Genomic DNA, 25,875 nt, shown 5'->3' with positions numbered 1-25,875 from the left:
TATCACTTGTCTAAGTACACTATGATCCTATCACTTGTCTCAGTACACTATGATCCTATCACTTGTCTAAGTACGCTATGATCCTATCACTTGTCTAAGTACACTATGATCCTATCACTTGTCTAAGTACACTATGATCCTATCACTTGTATAAGTACACTATGATCCTATCACTTGTCTCAGTACATTATGATCCTATCACTTGTCTCAGTACACTATGATCCTATCACTTGTCTCAGTACACTATGATCCTATCACTTGTCTCAGTACACTATGATCCTATCACTTGTCTCAGTACACTATGATCCTATCACTTGTCTCAATACACTATGATCCTATCACTTGTCTCAGTACACTATGATCCTATCACTTGTCTCAGTACACTATGATCCTATCACTTGTCTAAGTACACTATGATCCTATCACTTGTCTCACTACGCTATGATCCTATCACTTGTCTAAGTACACTATGATCCTATCACTTTTCTCAGTACACTATGATCCTATCACTTGTCTTAATACACTATGATCCTATCACTTGTCTCAGTACACTATGATCCTATCACTTGTCTCAGTACACTATGATCCTATCACTTGTCTCAGTACACTATGATCCTATTACTTGTCTCAGTACACTATGATCCTATCACTTGTCTCAGTACACTATGATCCTATCACTTGTCTCAGTACACTATGATCCTATCACTTGTCTCAGTACACTATGATCCTATCACTTGTCTCAGTACACTATGATCCTATCACTTGTCTCACTACACTATGATCCTATCACTTGTCTCAGTACGCTATGATCTTATCACTTGTCTCAATACACTATGATCCTATCACTTGTCTCAGTACACTATGATTAATCACTTGTCTCAGTACACTATGATCCTATCACTTGTCTCAGTACACTATGATCCTATCACTTGTCTCAGTACACTATGATCCTATCACTTGTCTCAATACACTATGATCCTATCACTTGTCTCAGTACACTATGATCCTATCACTTGTCTCAATACACTATGATCCTATCACTTGTCTCAGTACACTATGATCCTATTACTTGTCTCAGTACACTATGATCCTATCACTTGTCTAAGTACACTATGATCTTATCACTTGTCTAAGTACACTATGATCCTATCACTTGTCTCAGTACACTATGATCCTATCACTTGTCTAAGTACACTATGATCCTATCACTTGTCTCAGTACACTATGATCCTATCACTTGTCTCAGTACACTATGATCCTATCACTTGTCTCAGTACACTATGATCCTATCACTTGTCTCAGTACACTATGATCCTATCACTTGTCTCAGTACACTATGATCCTATCACTTGTCTAAGTACACTATGATCCTATCTCTTGTCTAAGTACACTATGATCCTATCACTTGTCTAAGTACACTATGATCCTATCACTTGTCTCAGTACACAATGATCCTATCACTTGTCTAAGTACACTATGATCCTATCACTTGTCTCAATACACTATGATCCTATCACTTGTCTCAGTACGCTATGATCATATCACTTGTCTCAATACACTATGATCCTATCACTTGTCTCAGTACACTATGATCCTATCACTTGTCTCAGTACACTATGATCCTATCACTTGTCTCAGTACACTATGATCCTATCACTTGTCTCAGTACACTATGATCCTATCACTTGTCTCAATACACTATTATCCTATCACTTGTCTCAGTACACTATGATCCTATCACTTGTCTCAATACACTATGATCCTATCACTTGTCTCAGTACACTATGATCCTATCACTTGTCTCAGTACACTATGATCCTATCACTTGTCTCAGTACACTCTTATCCTATCACTTGTCTCAGTACACTATGATCCTATCACTTGTCTCAATACACTATGATCCTATCACTTGTCTCAGTACACTATGATCCTATCACTTGTCTAAGTACACTATGATCCTATCACTTGTCTAAGTACACTATGATCCTATCACTTGTCTCAGTACACTATGATCCTATCACTTGTCTAAGTACACTATGATCCTATCACTTGTCTCAGTACACTATGATCCTATCACTTGTCTCAGTACACTATGATCCCATCACTTGTCTCAGTACACTATGATCCTATCACTTGTCTCAGTACACTATGATCCTATCACTTGTCTCAGTACACTATGATTAATCACTTGTCTCAGTACACTATGATCCTATCACTTGTCTCAGTACACTCTTATCCTATCACTTGTCTCAGTACACTATGATCCTATCACTTGTCTCAATACACTATGATCCTATCACTTGTCTCAGTACACTATGATCCTATCACTTGTCTCAGTACACTATGATCCTATCACTTGTCTCAGTACACTCTTATCCTATCACTTGTCTCAGTACACTATGATCCTATCACTTGTCTCAATACACTATGATCCTATCACTTGTCTCAGTACACTATGATCCTATCACTTGTCTAAGTACACTATGATCCTATCACTTGTCTAAGTACACTATGATCCTATCACTTGTCTCAGTACACTATGATCCTATCACTTGTCTAAGTACACTATGATCCTATCACTTGTCTCAGTACACTATGATCCTATCACTTGTCTCAGTACACTATGATCCCATCACTTGTCTCAGTACACTATGATCCTATCACTTGTCTCAGTACACTATGATCCTATCACTTGTCTCAGTACACTATGATTAATCACTTGTCTCAGTACACTATGATCCTATCACTTGTCTCAGTACACTCTTATCCTATCACTTGTCTCAGTACACTATGATCCTATCACTTGTCTCAATACACTATGATCCTATCACTTGTCTCAGTACACTATGATCCTATCACTTGTCTAAGTACACTATGATCCTATCACTTGTCTAAGTACACTATGATCCTATCACTTGTCTCAGTACACTATGATCCTATCACTTGTCTAAGTACACTATGATCCTATCACTTGTCTCAGTACACTATGATCCTATCACTTGTCTCAGTACACTATGATCCCATCACTTGTCTCAGTACACTATGATCCTATCACTTGTCTCAGTACACTATGATCCTATCACTTGTCTCAGTACACTATGATTAATCACTTGTCTCAGTACACTATGATCCTATAACTTGTCTAAGTACACTATGATCCTATCACTTGTCTAAGTACACTATGATCCTATCACTTGTCTCAGTACACTATGATCCTATCACTTGTCTAAGTACACTATGATCCTATCACTTGTCTCAGTACACTATGATCCTATCACTTGTCTCAGTACACTATGATCCCATCACTTGTCTCAGTACACTATGATCCTATCACTTGTCTCAGTACGCTATGATCCTATCACTTGTCTCAGTACACTATGATCCTATTACTTGTCTCAGTACACTATGATCCTATCACTTGTCTCAGTACGCTATGATCCTATCACTTGTCTCAATACGCTATGATCCTATCCTTTGTCTCAGTACACTATGATCCTATCACTTGTCTCAATACGCTATGATCCTATCACTTGTCTCAATACGCTATGATCCTATCACTTGTCTCAATACGCTATGATCCTATCACTTGTCTCAGTACACTATGATCCTATCACTTGTCTCAATACGCTATGATCCTATCACTTGTCTCAGTACACTATGATCCTATCACTTGTCTCAGTACACTATGATCCTATCACTTGTCTCAATACGCTATGATCCTATCACTTGTCTCAATACGCTATGATCCTATCACTTGTCTCAATACGCTATGATCCTATCACTTGTCTCAGTACACTATGATCTTATCACTTGTCTCAATACGCTATGATCCTATCACTTGTCTCAGTACACTATGATCCTATCACTTGTCTCAGTACACTATGATCCTATCACTTGTCTCAATACACTATGATCCTATCACTTGTCTCAGTACACTATGATCCTACCACTTGTCTCAGTACACTATGATCCTATCACTTGTCTCAGTACACTATGATCCTATCACTTGTCTCAGTACACTATGATCCTATCATTTGTCTCAGTACACTGTGATCCTATCACTTGTCTCAGTACACTATGATCCTATCACTTGTCTCAGTACACTATGATCCTATCACTTGTCTCAGTACACTATGATCCTATCTCTTGTCTCACTACACTATGATCCTATCACTTGTCTCAGTACACTATGATCCTATCACTTGTCTCAATACGCTATGATCCTATCACTTGTCTCACTACACTATGATCCTATCTCTTGTCTCACTACACTATGATCCTATCACTTGTCTCAGTACACTATGATCCTATTACTTGTCTCAATACGCTATGATCCTATCACTTGTCTCACTACACTATGATCCTATCACTTGTCTCAGTACACTATGATCCGTGAAAAAGTTTTACGACTTAAATTCGAACTCAAGGGCCCAAGCTTTCCAAAGGGAACTAAATCAACTTTTACCACAACATCTGTCAAGTACAATTTCTTTCCCTTGTTTCATACCAAACAAACTAATTTTTTACCAATAAATAATTAACTAATTGTTTATGTATTTATTGATTCTTGTTTTGTAAGGTACAAGAAATTGCTAATAATAACTTGATGGAAGATTGGGTGTGAGAGAAATAACTACCAACTTTAACCAGACATACAGAGTGAGTTGATAGAAGCTTTGTCAAAAGTGAATTATACAGTTATATTTAGTATCTTTTGTCTTCAAAATGTATTTTTTATTTCGAGACATCTGGAAAAGCATTTCATACTTGAGTTATTCGAAGTTTTGTTTTTGTATTTCTAGCAAGTAAAAAAAGATTAACACAAAAAAAGGAACATTACTTGTCAAGATCATTTATTGTTAGATAACACACACGCACAGACATATACACACAGATTACATGAAGTTCAATGACAAAATGGAAGCTGAAATTAGATTGGCTACGTCTGATCTTGTCATCCACTTCCGCTGTAGCACTGACACTGGTGCCACTTCGTTAGAAACGATTGTGGACAAGCTACTGACTCCCAAGTGACCTCTGGGTTGTCCCAGCCAAGACCAACTGTGACCTGACCTCTGTGGTTCTGGAGGTTGAAGTGAACTTCGAATCCATGGAGATTGGGCGAGTCTTGGTAGTGGCGAACAGAAATGAAAGTATTGATTGACTTGTGAACAGAAATGAAAGTATTGATTGACAGATGAACAGAAATGAAGGTATTGATTGACAGGTGAACAGAAATGAAGGTATTGATTGACAGGTGAACAGAAATGAAGATATTGACTGACAGGTGAACAGAAATGAAGGTATTGATTGACAGGTGAACAGAAATGAAGATATTGATTGACAGGGGAACAGAAATGAAGATATTGATTGACAGGGGAACAGAAATGAAGGTATTGATTGACAGGGGAACAGAAATGAAGGTATTGACTGACAGGTGAACAGAAATGAAGGTATTGATTGACAGGTGAACCGAAATTAAGGTATTGATTGACAGGTGAACAGAAATTAAGGTATTGGTTGACAGGTGAACTGAAATGAAGATATTGATTGACAGGTGAACAGAAATGAAGATATTGATTGACAGGTGAACAGAAATGAAGGTATTGATTGACATGTGAACATAAATTAAGGTCCAAAGAAAGAATCAAATAGTAAAGTATATTAAACATAGAGAAAATACACAAATATATAAATAAAAGTTAACTTTACTCTGTACTCTACATAAGTTCATTCTGTCATCTAGATCGGTTTACTCTGTCATCTAGATAAGTTCACTCTGTCATCTAGATCGGTTTACTCTGTACTCTACATAAGTTCATTCTGTCATCTAGATCGGTTTACTCTGTCATCTAGATCGGTTTATCTGTCATCTAGATAAGTTCACTCTGTCGTCTAAAGTTCCTTCTGACATCTAGGCAAGTTCATTCTAACATTAAGAATAATTAAATCTAACATCTAGACTCTGTCATCTAGATAAATTCACTCTGACATCTAGACAAGTTTACTCTGACATCTAGACAAGTTTACTCTGACATCTAGACAAGTTCACTCTGACATCTAGACAAGTTTACTCTGACATCTAGACAAGTTTACTCTGACATCTAGACAAGTTCACTCTGATATGCTCATTCTGTCATCTAGAAGACCTAATGCTCAAGCTTCTTACTTGTGCCAGGTTTTCCAGTCTGAGAGCACCATTCTGGACTTTGGCTAGACGTGCAGACATTGGTAATCATAAATATATGCGGTGTTAAGACAACTGGTGGTGGTCCAAGCACTGCACCGTAGCCACCGCCTGGGAAGGATACCGACATTCTGTTGAAACTAGTTGACATTTGTTTTGAGACTTTATTTTAATACATTTGATTTGAAACTTTATTTTGTGACATTTTGTTTTGAGACTTTATTTTGAGACATTTGTTTTGAGACTTTATTTTGATACATTTGATTTAAGACTTTATTTTGAGACATTTGTTTTGAGACTTTATTTTAATACATTTGATTTGAGACTTTATTTTGAGACATTTTGTTTTAAGACTTTATTTTGAGACATTTTGTTTTGAGATTTTATTTTGATACATTTGCTTTGAGACTTTATTTTGGTACATTTGATTTGAGACTTTATTTTGAGACATTTGATATGAGACTTTATTTTGAGACATTTGTTTCGAGACTTTATTTATTGTGATACATTTGATTTAAGACTTTATTTTGAGACATTTGTTTTGAGACTTTATTTTGGTACATTTGATTTGAGACTTTATTTTGAGACATTTGATATGAGACTTTATTTTGAGACATTTGTTTCGAGACTTTATTTATTGTGATACATTTGATTTAAGACTTTATTTTGAGACATTTGTTTTGAGACTTTATTTTAATACATTTGATTTGAGACTTTATTTTGAGACATTTGATTTGAGACTTTATTTTGATACATTTGATTTGAGACTTTATTTTGAGACTTTATTTTGAGACATTTGTTTTGACACTTTATTTTGATACATTGATTTAAGACTTTATTTTGAGACATTTGTTTTGAGACTTTATTTTGAGACATTTGTTTTGAGACTTTATTTTGAGACATTTGATTTGAGACTTTATTTTGAAACATTTGTTTATTAGACTTTATTTTGAGACATTTGTTTATTAGACTTTATTTTAGACATTTGATTTGAGAACTTTTACAGAATTGATTTTTGTATAACGCAATTTTCATGCTTTAATCTCTGATCCAATCACTTTATGCAAATGTGGATTTTTTGGAGAAGGTTTCCATGCTGCCTTTAGCAACACAACTCAGCTCAAGCCGGGATTTGAACGCGAAGGCACACATCGCACATATTTGTTTTGAGACATTTTTTTTTAGAAATTTGTTTTGAGACATTTTTTTTTAGAAATTTGTTTTGAGACATTTATTGAGACATTTATTGAGACATTTGTTTTGAGACATTTATTGAGACATTTTTTGGAGAAATTAGTTTTGAGACATTTTTTTTTAGAAATTTGTTTTGAGACATTTATTGAGACATTTATTGAGACATTTATTGAGACATTTATTGAGACATTTATTGAGACATTTATTGAGACATTTATTGAGGCATTTTTTTGAGACATTTTTTGAGACATTTGTTTTGAGACAATTTTTGAGACATTTGTTTTGAGACATTGTTTTTAAACATTGTTTTGAGATATTTTGTTTTGAGACTTTTGTTTTGAGGCATTCTTTTGAGACATTTGTTTTGAGACATTGTTTTATAAAATTGTTTTGAGAGATTTGTTTTTAGACATTGTTTTGAGACATTTTTTGACACATTTGTTTTAAGACATTGTTTTTAAACATTGTTTTGAGACATTTTGTTTTGAGACTTTTGTTTAATAAAATTGTTTAGACATTGTTTTGAGACATTGTTTTATAACATTGTTTTGAGACATTTGTTTTGAGACATTGTTTTAAGACATGTATTTTGAGACATTGTTTTATAACATTGTTTTAAGACATTTGTTTTTAGACATTGTTTTATAACATTGTTTTATGACATTGTTTTGAAACATTTGTTTTGAGACATTGTTTTGAGACATTTGTTTTGAGAAATTTGTTTTGAGACATTTTTTGAGAAATTTGTTTTGAGTAATTAGTTTGAGACAATGTTTTGAGACATTTGTTTTGAGACATTTATTGAGACATTTTTTGGAGAAATTAGTTTTGAGACATTTTTTTTTAGAAATTTGTTTTGAGACATTTATTGAGACATTTATTGAGACATTTATTGAGACATTTATTGAGACATTTATTGAGACATTTATTGAGGCATTTTTTTGAGACATTTTTTGAGACATTTGTTTTGAGACAATTTTTGAGACATTTGTTTTGAGACATTGTTTTTAAACATTGTTTTGAGATATTTTGTTTTGAGACTTTTGTTTTGAGGCATTCTTTTGAGACATTTGTTTTGAGACATTGTTTTATAAAATTGTTTTGAGAGATTTGTTTTTAGACATTGTTTTGAGACATTTTTTGACACATTTGTTTTAAGACATTGTTTTTAAACATTGTTTTGAGACATTTTGTTTTGAGACTTTTGTTTAATAAAATTGTTTAGACATTGTTTTGAGACATTGTTTTATAACATTGTTTTGAGACATTTGTTTTGAGACATTGTTTTAAGACATGTATTTTGAGACATTGTTTTATAACATTGTTTTAAGACATTTGTTTTTAGACATTGTTTTATAACATTGTTTTATGACATTGTTTTGAAACATTTGTTTTGAGACATTGTTTTGAGACATTTGTTTTGAGAAATTTGTTTTGAGACATTTTTTGAGAAATTTGTTTTGAGTAATTAGTTTGAGACAATGTTTTGAGACATTTGTTTTGAGACATTTATTGAGACATTTTTTGGAGAAATTAGTTTTGAGACATTTGTTTTGAGAAATTTGTTTTGAGACATTTTTTGAGAAATTTGTTTTGAGTAATTAGTTTGAGACAATGTTTTGAGACATTTGTTTTGAGACATTTGTTATCTCAATGTTTCTCATTATGTACTGGACAATGCTTGTAGACTGTACTAGACATGATTGTAGACTGTACTAGATATGCTTGAAGACTGAACTAGACATGCTTGTAGCCTGAACTAGACATGCTTGTAGACTGAACTAGACATGCTTTTAGACTGAATTAGACATGCTTGTAGCATGAACTAGACATGCTTGTTGACTGAACTAGACATGCTTGTAGCCTGAACTAGATATGCTTGTAGACTAAACTAGACAATGCTTGTAGACTAGACTTTACATGCTTGTAGACTGGACTAGACATGCATGTAGACTAGACTTTACATGCTTGTAGACTGACTAGACATACTTGTAGCATGAACTAGATATGCTTGTAGACTTAACTAGACAATGCTTGTAGACTGGACTAGACATGCTTGTAGATTGGACTAGACATGCTTGTAGACTAGACTAGACATGCTTGTAGACTAGACTTGACATGCTTGTAGACTGGACTAGACATGCTTGTAGACTAGACTTGACATGCTTGTAGACTGGACTAGACATGCTTGTAGACTAGACTTGACATGCTTGTAGACTAGACTAGACATGCTTGTAGACTGGACTAGACATGCTTGTAGACTGGACTAGACATGCTTGTAGACTAGACTAGACATGCTTGTAGACTAGACTTGACATGCTTGTAGACTAGACTTGACATGCTTGTAGACTGGACTAGACATGCTTGTAGACTAGACTTGACATGCTTGTAGACTGGATTAGACATGCTTGTAGACTGGACTAGACATGCTTGTAGACTGGACTAGACATGCTTGTAGACTGGACTAGACATGCTTGTAGACTGGACTAGACATGCTTGTAGACTAGACTTGACATGCTTGTAGACTAGACTTGACTTGCTTGTAGACTAGACTTGACATGCTTGTAGACTGGGCTAGACATGCTTGTAGCAACGTTATAATTAGATCACCAGATATTTCCACTGGCCGTCTGCCTGTAGTTCCTGCTGACGTCAGTTGGACATGTTAACTCGCGTTTCTATTCTCCCTTCACCAACGTTTTGTCCCAGTTTGACATTAAAGAAAATATTCACGCAGTGCCACTGATAACATCTACGGTCGTACAGTTTGACATTAAAGAAAATATTCACGCAGTGCCACTGATAACATCTACGGTCGTACAGTTTGACATTAAAGATCTATTCACGCAGTGCCACTGATAACATCTACTGTCGTACAGTTTGACATTAAAGATCTATTCACGCAGTTCCACTGATAACATCTACGGTCGTGCAGTTTGACATTAAAGATCTATTCACGCAGTGCCACTGATAACATCTACGGTTGTACAGTTTGACATTAAAGATCTATTCACGCAGTTCCACTGATAACATCTACGGTCGTACAGTTTGACATTAAAGATCTATTCACGCAGTTCCACTGATAACATCTACGGTCGTACAGTTTGACATTAAAGATCTATTCACGCAGTGCCACTGATAACATCTACGGTCGTACAGTTTGACACTAAAGATCTATTCACGCAGTGCCACTGATAACATCTACGGTCGTACAGTTTGACATTAAAGATCTATTCACGCAGTGCCACTGATAACATCTACGGTCGTACAGTTTGACATTATAGAAAATATTCACGCAGTGCCACTGATAACATCTACGGTCGTACAGTTTGACATTAAAGATCTATTCACGCAGTGCCACTGATAACATCTACGGTCGTACAGTTTGACACTAAAGATCTATTCACGCAGTGCCACTGATAACATCTACGGTCGTACAGTTTGACATTAAAGATCTATTCACGCAGTGCCACTGATAACATCTACGGTCGTACAGTTTGACATTATAGAAAATATTCACGCAGTGCCACTGATAACATCTACGGTCGTACAGTTTGACATTAAAGATCTATTCACGCAGTGCCACTGATAACATCTACGGTCGTACAGTTTGACACTAAAGATCTATTCACGCAGTGCCACTGATAACATCTACGGTCGTACAGTTTGACATTAAAGATCTATTCACGCAGTGCCACTGATAACATCTACGGTCGTACAGTTTGACATTATAGAAAATATTCACGCAGTGCCACTGATAACATCTACGGTCGTACAGTTTGACATTAAAGATCTATTCACGCAGTGCCACTGATAACATCTACGGTCGTGCAGTTTGACATTAAAGATCTATTCACGCTGTGCCACTCATAACATCTACGGTCGTGCAGTTTGACATTAAAGAAAATATTCACGCAGTGCCACTGATAACATCTACGGTCGTAAAGTTTGACATTAAAGATCTATTCACGCAGTGCCACTCATAACATCTACGGTCGTACAGTTTGACATTAAAGATCTATTCACGCAGTGCCACTCATAACATCTACGGTCGTACAGTTTGACATTAAAGATCTATTCACGCAGTTCCACTGATAACATCTACGGTCGTACAGTTTGACATTAAAGATCTATTCACGCAGTGCCACTCATAACATCTACGGTCATACAGTTTGACATTAAAGATCTATTCACGCAGTTCCACTGATAACATCTACGGTCGTACAGTTTGACATTAAAGATCTATTCACGCAGTGCCACTCATAACATCTACGGTCATACAGTTTGACATTAAAGATCTATTCACGCAGTGCCACTGATAACATCTACGGTCGTACAGTTTGTCTGAGGCGATGGATGGATGTCAAAGGTTCCACTCCCTGAATAGTTAACAAAAAGAGATAGGAAAATGAGTAAGGTAAGTGGTAAGGCTAGCTTCAATATTGCTCACAATTTATGTAGACAAATGAAGCCATTTTCCGACGCATCAAAAAAAGGTTAAAGATAACCTTCAAATTAACATTAATTAATGTAAGTACGGCCGTACGGGTTTCCAATAAAATTGTTTCAGGTCAATTTCATTTCGTTTTTTTTTTTGTTGCCTTTTTAGGTCACGTGTCCAGCGACACGTGTTGGAGATTAAAATGGCCTCAGTTTGAATTAGTTTGGACATCACTGATTTAGACCAACAAGAAGAAATCTGTGCAATTAGAAATATTTTTACCAATTGTGTGTGTGTGTGGGGGGGTAGAGGTATCTTTAAAAGGTTTCTGTGCTTTGAAAATTCGCTGTTTCTTTCATTTGTCTGGACCAGTTGGGAGAAATATGGGTGGAGGAGAAAGAAAGGGGTATCAGGGTGATCGCTTTTAAAATGTATTTATAAAATTAAAAAGTAAGTGATCTGACTTCGACCTGAGGCTGAGGCCTCCCCAAGCCAATACAGTAACCACTGTACCTGTAATAGGCTTCAGAGTTATTTACAAACTATTCTTTCTACAAACAATAAAGGGGACTAATTCAGCTTATACCACCTTTATAAGTCAAGTACAATTTCTTTCACTTGTTCGAAATTTTAAACAAAATAATAAATTACCAAAAGATAATTTACTAATTGATTATTATTTTTTATTGTTCTTGTTTTGGCGGGTAAAAGAAATAATTGTCCAAAATTTCAGCTTGATCCGAGGTTGGGAAAAATAACGTGTACACACTTTTTACCAGACAGAAAGAGTGAGTTGATGTAAGCTAAAAATACACAGATCTTGGGTAAAATACTCGTCAAAGAAAATACTGTAAATGTGTACTTTCACATGCCTTGTTTGAGGTCTTCTCTTTCTATAGCCTGTATCGGTTTTGATCCCAACTGCCCGTATGTTTGTGCTGAAGTTTTTCCCCCTGTCAGTGACACTTAGAGCCTAATGATGGCAGTTTGGTTGAAATACAGAGCTAAGAAATGGAAAAGATACATAAGGAAAAAAAGTACTTCCGGTCCATCTTAGTTTGGATCAAAGAAACGAAACGCTTGTAGCGATATCGACCATGGGCGGGGTCTGGGGGGATATTTTCCCCCCCCCCCGGCCCCCTCCCGCTAAAAAAGTATATTTATATGTATGTATGTGTGTGTGTGAACATAATCTTTATTACATTCTGACCCATCATTATTTCTAAAGATGTTTATTGTGCCCTAGAATAGGTTCTTCTTGGAGTTAGTGGAAAAATTGTAGACTCCCCGCCATTGCCAACAAGGAGTCTGGGGGAGCGCTAAGAGCTCCCCCTAGCGCGTAGCGGAGCCCCGCCGCCGAGCACTATTTCTGGTATTGAAAGCCAACAGAATGCATATTCTGAGGTATCTACAGTGCATTTTCCTGCTATTAAAAAGTTTTATTTCAAACACCTAATGTGTTATTCTTATTGACCCTCCCGTGCCGTTCGGCGCATTAGCCGTTCAAGCTGTTTCCTCAAAAATCGTCACTGGTAATGTCTGAAGCCTGTTCCCACCTGCTCTAAGGACCTCCATGAATGTGTGGCGCCAATTTGTACTAGGATGTCATTGCAATTCTTATGCGTAATTCATTTTGTCGGAGAACATGTCCCGCAAACCTCATGCGACGCTCTGTCACAATCTTACCAAGGGGTCGACTCCCAGTTCGGCATAGCATTTCCTTGAGTGAGACCCGATCTCTATAACTGACTCCTAAGATCTGTCTTAGCTATCTTTGTTGAGCCACATTTAGTGTTTTTCAATGTCGGCAGATGACTATTCAATGCACTTTATTAATGGAGCCCCGCCACTGGTAGAAATGTGTAACTTCTCTTGAATACGCTCTTGGAATTAGGTGACTGTAGTTTGCTTTAGATTTTATATTGAAAAGGGAAGTTCTATCGTCAAAATCATCTGTTGGTGGTTTTAAAATAAAAAAGCTCTGGAGTTGTTGTTTTTTAAATTCAAAACCCCATTTAGCTACGGTCATAGAATTTAGTAACTGTAGTTTGCTTTAGAATAATATTGAAGATAGAGGTTTTCCACCTCAAAACGCTCTGTAGGGGGATTTTAAACTCAAAACCATGGGGGGAGGGAGTTAAACTTTTATATAAGCCATCTGTAGGAGAGGGATTTAAACTCAAAACCCCCAATTGGCTTGGCTACGCTCAAATAATTTTAGTGTGTATGAAGATGTATTTTTTAGCATCAAACCCCTCTGAATGGATGTTTAAACTCAAAACCCCTTTTGGCAAAGCTCTTAGCATTTTAAGTGTGTAATTTGCTTTTTTCTTACATTGAAGATGTATTTTTTAGCTTCAAACCCCGCTTTAAACTCAAAACCCCTTTGGTTACGCTCATAGATTTTAGAGTGTGTAATTTGTTTTTTTTTATATTGAAGAGGTATTTTTTACCTTCAAACCCCGCTGAAAGGGGGTTTAAATTCAAAACTGAGTCAAAACCCATTTAGCTACGCTCATAACATTTTGAGTGCGTAATTTGCTTTTTTTTTTATATCGGGTATTGAAGAGAATTTTTTTTAGCTTGAAACCCTACTGAAACCCTAAAGTAATTAGTGCATTTAAAACAAAAACAAAAACAAAAAATGAACGGTTCCATCATTCGGGGTGTCATTCAATATAGAAAGTGCCAATCCTACGAAAGATTTAAAAAAAAAACGGCATTATTCCGTAATTTTGGAATCTGGTGAAAGAAGCTTCTCGCGCCTCAAACTAATGAAGAATTATTTAAGCTCAACAATTCTCAAAGATAGATTGAAACATTTGGTAATTCTTGCTGTTGAGCGTGATCTATGTAGGAAATAGAATTTTTATGATATACTCTATGACTTCGCTACACACAAGGCTCGTAAAGTAATTCTGTACGTAGGAAAGGATGAATAAAATGAAAAGACGAATGCATTTTCTAATATAAACTCTTAATTTTCACTTATAATCCGTATCCCTACACAAACTGGGCCCAGCGAATTCTGTTTCGCATAGGGCCCCACAATGTTTAAGTCCGGCCTTGCTATTTAGTGACGGGTGAATATACATATTAGATTACTTGTTCTCTTTCCATGACTTCTTGGTCACAATGGTTAAGTCCGGCACTGCTATTTAGTGTTTGTCAAATGTTTGACATGTTTCAGAGTTGAAGGACGAAGGGAGCGGGCAGAGTTTGAGAAATCCAAACGACAGTCCAGTGCGCAAACCGCACGTCCAGGCAGTCATCCGTAGTGACCGGTGAATACTAGTGTCGCGGGCCACATGACCGAAAAGAACAAAAACGTAATGAAATGGAACTAACACCATTTTATTAGAAACCCGTGGATCTAGCACTGACATTAATTAGTGAGATGTTTGAAGTTTGTCTTCTTTTCTACCCTTCGGAACAATGGCTTCATTTCTCTACTTACAATATGAGCAACATTCTATCTAGCTTAACCACCGACTCATTTTCTTATCTCTTTTTGGCATCTATTCAATCCTTCAATCTCTAGGCGAAGTTTAACAATATTTTATTCGCGGATCAAATCAAGAATGCTGCCATATTTGTTTGTTGTTCTTTAAACAGCCACACTATCTTTACAAATCAAATACATTGGCTCATTGTCATGTTCCGCTAAAAAAAAAAAAGAACCTTTCACTTTCTATTAGATTATACATTTAGTCTCATTTCATAAACATACAAAGGTCATGTTACCAATCCATCAGAGAAAAAGTTAAAAAGTTAACGTAGGTAAAAATAACTTTATCAACCCTTTGGAGAGGGGATTTTCTACACTTTGTGCCGTCGTTTCGGGCCGGATGTAAACACTTTGCGGGCCGGATCTGGCCCGCGGGCCGGATCGGGCCGTATTTTGGGTATCACTGCTATAACGGACTCCTAAAATCCGTCTTAGCCATCTTTGTAGAGCCACATTTAGTTCTTTTCAATTTCATTGCACTTTATTAAAGGAGCCCAGCGGGTTTTTAACTAAAATATACCTGGAGTTGTTTTGTTTTTAATTCAAAACCACATTTAGCTACGGTCATAGAATTTGTTGACTGTAGTTTGCTTTAGAAATAATATTGAAGAGAGAGGCTTTCAACCTTAAAACGCTCTGTAGGAGGATTTTAAACTCAAAACTATCTTGAGGGGTTTTAAACTTAAAAAAAAGCAACTTGGAAAAGTGGGGTTGAAACTCAAAGCCCCCCCCCCCCCCATATTGGCTTGGCTACGCTCAAAGAATTTTAGTGTGTAATTTGCTTTTTTTTCTATATTAAAGATGTATTTTTTAGCATCAAACCCCTCTGAAGGGAAATTTAAACTCAAAACATCCAATAGGCTTGGCTACGCTCATAGCATTTTGATTGCGAAATTGTTTTTTTTTTAATTTTGAAGATTTATTTTTTAGCTTCAAACCCCGCTGGCGAGGGGGGGGGGGGGGTTAAACTAATATCTCTTTGGCTACACTCATACAATTTTGAGTGTGTAATTTGCTTTTGTATATTGAAGAGGAGATTATCGTAAATTTTGGAGAGGGGTTTAAAATCAAAATCTTCCTTAGATGTGCTCTTGAAATTTGGGGATAGTCGTTTGCATTTTTTTTATTTTATAGAAGAGGGGGATTTAATTGCAAAACCCCCTGGTAGGGGGTTTCAAACTCAAAACCCCAGGTAGGGGGTTTTAAACTCAAAACCCTTAGGTAGGGGGTCTCAAACTCAAAACCCCTAGTAAGGGGTTTTAAACTCAAAACCCCTGGTAGGGGTTTTCAAACTCAAAACCCCTGGTAGGGGGTTTTAAACTCAAAACCCTGGTAGGGGGTTTTAAACTGAAATTCCTTTGGCTGTGCTAGGGCATGTGATGGTTTAGTATTAAAAATACCTAAAATAAACAAAATTGAACCCCTACCCCCCCCCTGGCTACGCCCATGGCTGGGTGTTTCCTCAAGTGTGGTTTGAATTTGATTATAGAAATTATCTTTGATGGTATCTTCTGCATCCTCTGTAGGGGCATATACTTAGATGGTAGTGATTTCATTTGGGTTTGTGTGAAGTCGAGCTGTAATGATGCGGTCGCTGACTAGCTTCCAGGTAATTAACGCTGAAGTTGCTATTTTAGACATGATGATTCCTACACCACCAATTTGCTCCTTGTCGTGTCCTGAAGATATTATGGTCTTGCCATCATTAATTATTTGTCCACTTGATGTCCACCGCATCACGCAGATCCCAAGGATGTCCAGCCGGTAAGTGTCAAACTCTCTTAAAAGTTTGACCAAATTACCGCATTGGTTCAGGGTTCTTACATTCCATGTGCCTTTAAATGGAGAAACCTTCAACGAGATAGATTACATTTGCATCCCCAAACGATGGAGGTCATCTCTATTAGACGTGGGACAAGCAGAGCAGCGGATATTAGCTCAGACCATTACCTTGTCAGTGGCAAATGTAAGCTCCGACTGAGACGCCAACCAAAACGAGCCACACGACCCCGCCCATTTAATGTAGACAAGCTTAAAGACTGCAATCTTGCAGCACAGTTCCAATTGAAACTAAAGAACCGCTTCGAGGCTCTTGCAGATATACTGAACCTCGATGAAGAGTGGGCCAACTTCAAAGATACCACTATTGAGTGCGCGGAAGAAGTTATCGAAAGGAGGTGAGGTTCATACAATGAACGGTGGATACAAGACAGAACATGGAAATTGATCGATGAGAGGAAAGAGGCCAAACCTAGACGAGATCAGAAAAATGAAACACAGGATCGCAGCCTAGCGGAAGAAGCCTATAGGGAAGCAGATCTGAAAGTAAAGAGAAAGTGTCGGCGAGATAAACGGGACTGGATTGAGCAGAAGGGACAAGAGGCACAAGCAGCTGCAAGCAGAAATGACACAAAAACTCTCCATCGCATTGTCCGAGATCTCACTGGAGCAAAGAGTGGACATGGAGCACCGATAAAAGAAAAGCGAGGCAAAACTTTGCTAACTAAAGAAGAACAGGATGCAAGATGGGTAGAGCACTTTAAAGAGACCCTTAACCAACTGTCGCCAGACCTGACCTACACATTCAAGGACACCTCTCCGGACAATGATCTCAAGGTCAAGACAGGCCCAATAACTACAGAAAAGGTTACCATGTAGATGAGAGGCTCAGAGAAGAACAAGCAGGCTTCCGAAGAGGCAGATCATGTGCAGAGCAGATTTTCGTTTTACGAAATATCATAGAACAAAGTCTTGACTACCAAAAACGGCTAACGATCAGTTTCGTAGACTTTAAGAAAGCGTTTGATAGTGTCCACCGAGAATCACTATAGAAAATAGTTAGAGAATACGGCATCCCAGAAAAATTCATTCAGATCTCACGACACCAGTCTACTTGCTGCATTAAAACAGAAGAAGGATCAACAGAGTTTTTTAGCATCGAGACAGGTGTGAGACAGGAGTGCAACTTATCTCCATTCCTTTTCCTCCTAGCCATCGACTATATAATGAGGAGAGCAATGAACCAGACTGCCTTTGGTATTCCATGTCGTGAACAAAACCGAATGACGGACTTGGACTTCGCCGATGACGTTGCACTACTCGGGGTTACAAATAAATGCATACAAGAAATGACGGACCGCCTAGATAGAGAGGCACCCAAAACTTGGATAAGACTAAAATTTTGCGAGTAGGGTATAAAGCAAAGGGTGCCCCCGTCAGAATTTGCGAGTCAAAGCTTGAAGAGTTGGACAAGTTCACTTACCTTGGCAGCATCATAACAAATGATGTAGCGTGCCAAATAGGAAAGGCAGGGAGCATTTTCCAAAGGCTGCAACCTATTTGGACAAGCCAAGCCATTGGACTCGAGACAAAAATACACAATCGTCATTCCAACTGCAACATATGCAAGTGAGACATAGAAGTCATCTGTCAAAATTGAGAAAAGACTAAATGTGGCTCAACAAAAATGGCTGTGACGAATTTTGGGAGCAGTTACACAGATCGGATCTCAAACAAGGAAATCCTATGCCGAACTGGGAGTCGAACACTTAATGATGTTGTGACAGAACGTCGCATGATGTTTGCGGGGCATGTTCTACGACAAAATGAACTACGCATACCAAGAGCTGCAATGACATGGAGGCCAATACGAGGAAAACGCAAACACGGACGTCCTCGTATTACTTGGCGACACACCTTCATGGAGGACCTCAGAACAGTGGACACCAGGTGGGAGGAAGCTTCAGACATTGCCAGTGACTAATCTACACGGAGACAGCTTGCCGCCCAATGTGCCGAACGGCGCGGGAGGACCTAAGTCTAAGTTTGCTTTAGATTTTGTATCAAAAAGGTAAGTTTTATTGTCAAAATCTGTGGAGTTTTTTTTTAAATTCAAAACCCCATTAGCTACGCTCATAGAACTTGGTGACGTGAAGAGAGAGGTTTTCAAACTCAAAACTCTCTGTATGAGGGTATTTAAATTCAAAACCATCAGGAGGGGTTTTAAACTTTTTAAAAAAGCCCTCTGGAGGAGGGGGTTTAAACTCAAAACCCCTCTTGGCTTGGCTATGCTAATAGATTTTTAGTGTGTAATTTGCTTTTTTTTTTTATATTGAAGAGGTATATTTTTAACTTCAAACCCCGCTGGAGGGGGGCTTAAGCTAAAAACGCCCTTTGGCTACGATCATAGCATTTTGAGTGTGTAATTTGCTTTTTTTTTATATTCAAGAGGTATTTTTTAGCTTCAAACTCCATTGAAGGGGGGTTTAAACTCAAAAACCCTTTGGCCACGCTAATAGAATTTTGAGTGTGTAATTTGCTTTTTTATATTGAAGAGGTGGTTTTTAGCTATAAACCCCGCTGGAGGGTTTTTTAAACACAAAACCCCTCTTGGCTACTCTCAAAGAATCTGGTGACTATTGTATGGATAGTCTTATATTGAATAGGGGGTTTTATTGTACATTTTGGAGGGGGGTTTAAAATCAAAGTCTTCCTTAGTTATGCTCATGGAATTTGGGGATTGTCGTTTGCATTATTTTTTTTTTATTGGTTATGTTTTATAGAAGAGGGGGGTTTGATTGCAAAACCTCCTGGTAGGGGGCTTATAAACTCAAAACCCTCTTGGCTGCGCTGGGGCAAGTGATGGTTTAGTATGAAAATCTCACCTAAAATTAATAGAATCAAAGCAAAAAATCAGTCCCTAAATTCCGCCCCCCCCCCTTAGGTGGGGATTTCATTTCGGGGGGGGGGGAAGTGAACCCCCTGGCTACGCCCATGATATATATATAAAATAAAGAATAAGCATAGTTGTAAAAGTGCCAGGTGAACTGTAGTTGATGACTAGGTAGACACAAGTCAACTGGAATTATTTGACTGAAAGTGTCAGACTGTCGTCCTAGTAAGTTGTTACTTTCCTACTATGGTCATTTGTGATGGACTCAAATAAAAGGGGAAATCTTCCGCTGGATAGCCCCGCCCGGCTAGACAAACGTCTGACCGGTGTCACTTAGATAATTGTGTAGATAATTACTAGATATCTAGCAGGTTAATAGATACACACTTAGAACGATACACCATTATTGTGTCGAAAACCACTGGGGCCGTTAAAAACGAAATAACTAACCTGTTGGAGTCAACTTGACACATTGACCACAGTTGTGACCACAGAACGCATTGTTACCCCCATCATCAAAAAACTTTTGATTAGGTGCCGCAACGTAGTCAGCCAGGTTCCAGGCAAAAGGAGCGTCTGTGAAGAAGTCATGAAGATGTCAATGCTGTTCTCCATGCAGCTTGTCATGTTTGTCATGCAGGCTATGTCAGTAGCACATTTTAAGTCAGTGTGTCATGTTTGTCATGCAGGCTATGTCAGTAGCACATTTTAAGTCAGTGTGTCATGTTTGTCATGCAGGCTATGTCAGTAGCACATTTTAAGTCAGTGTGTCATGTTTGTCATGCAGGCTATGTCAGTAGCACATTTTAAGTCAGTGTGTCATAAAACCGTTTTTAGTTATGCCGTATAAGTTGTGTGTCATGACATCAATTCAAAATCAGTATGTCATGAAAAGGAGGCGCGGTGGCTGAAAGATTAAACGCTTAGCTCCCAAACCTGGAGTCCTAGGTTGGGATCGCGATGAAAACTCTGATTTTGAATTTCGGAATTTCTATGGCGCCCACGAGTCCATCCAACTCAATAGGTACTTGACTTTGGTTGGGGAAAGTAAAGGCGGTTAGTCGATGTGCTGGCCACATGACACCCTGCTCGTTAACCATTTGCCAAAGAAACAGATGACCTAACCATCATCCACCCTATAATGGGTCAGTGTGCAAATTTAAATCAACATGTTATAACAAGTCAGTGTGTCATATTAAATCAGCGTGTCATAACGGGTCAGTGTGTTAGATTACATTAGTGTGTCGTAGGAAGTCAGCGTGTCAGCTGGAGTCAGTTAAACATAATTCATAAGTGAGTCATCATTGCGTCATTATAAATAATATGTCAAGAAAAGTCAGTGTTTCAGTTTTTAATCAATGAATCATGACTACACAGTGTGTCAACGCAAGTCAATAAGCATTTCAGCCAAAATCAGTTTGTCTCAACAGGTCAGTGTGTGGCAGAAATCAGTATTTCATTTGAAGCCCTCAATTAAATCCTATGGCTTGTACATATTGTCAATACTGACTCAATAACAGTTAACTGAAGAAGTGGAACAACGCTGTCTTCCACTAGCATTCCCACAATACACAATGACTACTGCCACTATAAATCACCGACTTTAGGAAATGCAATATTTACCCTGCGGGGAGAGGAAAGATTTATGTGGAAAAAGAAAAAAAACATGATATTTTCAATGGTCGTTAAGAATATGTGTGCATGTGTATGTGTGTATGCGTTTGTGTGTGTATGTGTGTATGCGTGTGAGTGTATGTGTTTCGAGTTTTAAAAAAAAACAACGTAGGTGGACCACTACAGTTAACGCTTGTTCAAAATCTGTAAATCACAAAAACTGAAAGCTTCTTGTTAAACGTTGAGATCAAATTTCGAACTAATCATTGCCACTTATCTCCCCTATTGCTCAAATTGAGTTATGGTTCTTTGTTTGTTTTTACTCATAAATCTTTTCTTGAAATATTCTCAGAATATTTAGTACCACGTGACTCAAGGCTGTACTTTCATTTTTTTATTTCACTTGACTCAAGGCTGTACTTTCATTTTTTTATTTCACTTGACTCAAGGCTGTACTTTCATTTTTTTATTTCTCTTGACTCAAGGCTGTACTTTCATTTTTTTATTTCACTTGACTCAAGGCTGTACTTTCATTTTTTTATTTCTCTTGACTCAAGGCTGTACTTTCATTTTTTTATTTCACTTGACTCAAGGCTGTACTTTCATTTTTTTATTTCACTTGACTCAAGGCTGTACTTTTATTTTTTTATTTCACTTGACTCAAGGCTGTACTTTCATTTTTTTATTTCACTTGACTCAAGGCTGTACTTTCATTTTTTTATTTCACTTGACTCAAGGCTGTACTTTCATTTTTTTATTTCACTTGACTCAAGGATGTACTTTCATTTTTTTATTTCACTTGACTCATGGCTGTACTCTAAATGTTTTTATTTCACTTGACTCAAGGATATACTTTCATTTTTTTATTTCACTTGACTCAAGGATGTACTTTCATTTTTTTATTTCTCTTGACTCATGGCTGTACTCTAAATGTTTTTATTTCTCTTGACTCATGGCTGTACTCTAAATGTTTTTATTTCACTTGACTCAAGGCTGTACTCTAAATGTTTTCATTTCACTTGACTCAAGGCTGTACACTAAATGTTTTTATTTCACTTGACTCAAGGCTGTACACTAAATGTTTTTTATTTCTCTTGACTCATGGCTGTACTCTAAATGTTTTTATTTCACTTGACTCAAGGCTGTACACTAAATGTTTTTTATTTCTCTTGACTCATGGCTGTACTCTAAATGTTTTTATTTCACTTGACTCAAGGCTGTACTCTAAATGTTTTTATTTCACTTGACTCAAGGCTGTACTCTAAATGTTTTTATTTCACTAAATGTTTTTATTTCACTTGACTCAAGGCTGTACTCTAAATGTTTTTATTTCACTTGACTCAAGGCTGTACTCTAAATGTTTTTATTTCTCTTGACTCATGGCTGTACTCTAAATGTTTTTATTTCTCTTAATTTATGGCTGTACTCTAAATGGTTTTATTTCTCTTAATTTATGGCTGTACTCTAAATGTTTTTATTTTTCTTAATTTATGGCTGTACTCTAAATGTTTTTATTTCTCTTCGAGAATTTCTCCTTCTATTTGAGTTTGAAACCCTGTCGCTTGAATCCCCTGTCGTCCTTTACGGTGACCTTCATTTCTAAAGGACAGTCTCAAACTTATCAAACAAAGAAATACATTCTGAGTCTAGATGTACTAGAGCCTAATCTTTTAGTTCTAGTCAACAGTTTTACAGAAGCATTTTTTAAAATTTACATCTAGAACGAATTTACAGCTAATAAGTCTAGGTTGCAATCATAAGCCAAAGTCTATACATTTAAAAAATTATACTGAAGTGTAGGTATGTATTATATAAAATGTTCTACCTAAATCTGTTGGTCCACACCCACATGCTCCCTTATGATTGTCTGTATACAGTCGGACACTTGCACAAGGTAGGCCACTATACTTCAATATGCCATGACTGTCATTGTGACATCTGGAACTCCCGAGAACCACACCTGAGGAGAAAGTGAATAAAGTATGGAGCATTCATTCAAAACATCACAGTGCAAACACACATCTAAGTACATTAACGTACACATCAACACATCCAGGTACATCACAGTACATATCAACACATCCAGGTACATCACAGTACACATCAACACATCCAGGTACATCACAGTACATATCAACACATCCAGGTACATCACAGTACATATCAACACATCCAGGTACATCACAGTACACATCAACACATCCAGGTACATCACAGTACACATCAACACATCCAGGTACATCACAGTACACATCAACACATCCAGGTACATCACAGTACACATCAACACATCCAGGTACATCACAGTACACATCAACACATCCAGGTACATCACAGTACACATCAACACATCCAGGTACATCACAGTACATATCAACACATCCAGGTACATCACAGTACACATCAACACATCCAGGTACATCACAGTACACATCAACACATCCAGGTACATCACAGTACACATCAACACATCCAGGTACATCACAGTACATATCAACACATCCAGGTACATCACAGTACATATCAACACATCCAGGTACATCACAGTACATATCAACACATCCAGGTACATCACAGTACATATCAACACATCCAGGTACATCACAGTACATATCAACACATCCAGGTACATCACAGTACACATCAACACATCCAGGTACATCACAGTACATATCAACACATCCAGGTACATCACAGTACATATCAACACATCCAGGTACATCACAGTACATATCAACACATCCAGGTACATCACAGTACACATCAACACATCCAGGTACATCACAGTACATATCAACACATCCAGGTACATCACAGTACACATCAACACATCCAGGTACATCACAGTACATATCAACACATCCAGGTACATCACAGTACATATCAACACATCCAGGTACATCACAGTACATATCAACACATCCAGGTACATCACAGTACACATCAACACATCCAGGTACATCACAGTACATATCAACACATCCAGGTACATCACAGTACATATTCAGGTACATAACAGTACATATCCAGGTACATCAAAATACACAGATGAATATCCAGGTACATCACAGTACACATATCCCCATTTATGACTGTGTAAACATCTGTAAGTGTATTTGCGTCTCTTTCTCATTCACCATTTTGTTGTAACTTTTAAGTTCTTGGTCTTCAACACACATAATTGTATTCTGTACTATTTGCTATGATCTAAATTGGAGGTACATATGAGGCGGGTGTACACCACTAGGCAACTACTAATGAATGTCTTACCACTGAAAACAAGAAGGCAAACAAATTGGCGTAACATTGAAGTAACAAAACATTGGTACACTACAAGACACGACTGAAATGACTATTCTATCAAGATTTGACCATGATTGTAGATGTAGGGCACAGATTTGTTTTGTAAACAATTTTTAGCGTCCTACTTTTTCACTCTAAAACATGACAGTAAGAGTGTACGTTCCTAAATATAGATTTATCTTCCAATTTGACTTCGATGTACATTTCCAACACACACAGAACAGAACCTAGACCCCACACTATCTCATGCACTGTGGGCAGACGTGGGTGGTAACACAACTTTAGGGGCCAGAAATGGTCCATGGGTCGTAGTGTGGGCATCACTTTAGTAGATAATAATCTCCAGTAAAAATCATATCTCCTATAGTCTTCACATGTCCAATAATCGTCGTCTTTTTTAAAGTAACGTCTGTATTATATAAGATAAGATAAGATAATAGTCATACCTTATCTTGTGTTATAGATTGCAGACGTTTTTTTCAAAATGAGAAGATAATTACGTCCTATGTCAATATAGTTAAGCACGTTAAATCAGTGACTTAAACTCTGCTAAGTCGTTGGTTTTCCTGGCAATTCCATTCTCTAATGGCACTAGGGAAGAAGGAGCATTGTACGAATGTGTCCTAGCATATGTAATGTAATGTAACAAGCCTATCTCCTGTAACAATCCTATCTCCTGTAACAATCCTATCTCCTGTAACAATCCTATCTCCTGTAGTAGTCCTATTTCCTGTAAAAATCATAAGTAACGCGATAATCCTATCTCCTTTGATAATCTCCTGTATTAGTTCCTAATGACTTGAGTTCCTGTGCTTGTAGTGAAACTCGGAAAAGCTTTCATCACAACGTTTCACACTTTCTCTCCTAATTGACGATGCTAACGTTGATTTGACCTCATTAACCAAATTGATTTTTGGATTTAAAAACTTTACTTTGTGTTGTGTAAAAAGAGCATG

The 25,875-nt window shown here is 37.3% G+C and overlaps 1 protein-coding gene across 2 annotated transcripts; it reads right to left on the bottom strand.

The window, feature by feature from the left end:
* Nucleotides 1-4,836: 4,836 nt before the first annotated feature.
* Nucleotides 4,837-25,043, bottom strand: LOC106073125 (endoglucanase-like). Of its 2 annotated transcripts, none has more exons than XM_056044946.1 (5): nt 24,887-25,043; nt 23,442-23,576; nt 20,453-20,578; nt 6,170-6,298; nt 4,837-5,164 (listed from the first exon to the last, which is right to left on the bottom strand). In XM_056044946.1, exons 1-5 carry the CDS (start codon nt 24,921-24,923, stop codon nt 4,896-4,898), a joined length of 696 nt encoding a protein of 231 aa, XP_055900921.1. In that variant the 5' UTR covers nt 24,924-25,043; the 3' UTR covers nt 4,837-4,895. The 2 variants fall into 2 exon arrangements, with proteins under 2 accessions (XP_055900921.1, XP_055900922.1); XM_056044947.1 differs by having other exon boundaries at nt 4,837-5,127.
* Nucleotides 25,044-25,875: the final 832 nt, after the last annotated feature.

Source organism: Biomphalaria glabrata, chromosome 10 (assembly GCF_947242115.1).
Source record: "Biomphalaria glabrata chromosome 10, xgBioGlab47.1, whole genome shotgun sequence".
NCBI classification, from domain to species: domain Eukaryota; kingdom Metazoa; phylum Mollusca; class Gastropoda; family Planorbidae; genus Biomphalaria; species Biomphalaria glabrata.
The sequence above is the reverse complement of the archived record's forward strand: the minus strand, read 5'-3'. Positions and strand labels throughout refer to the sequence as shown.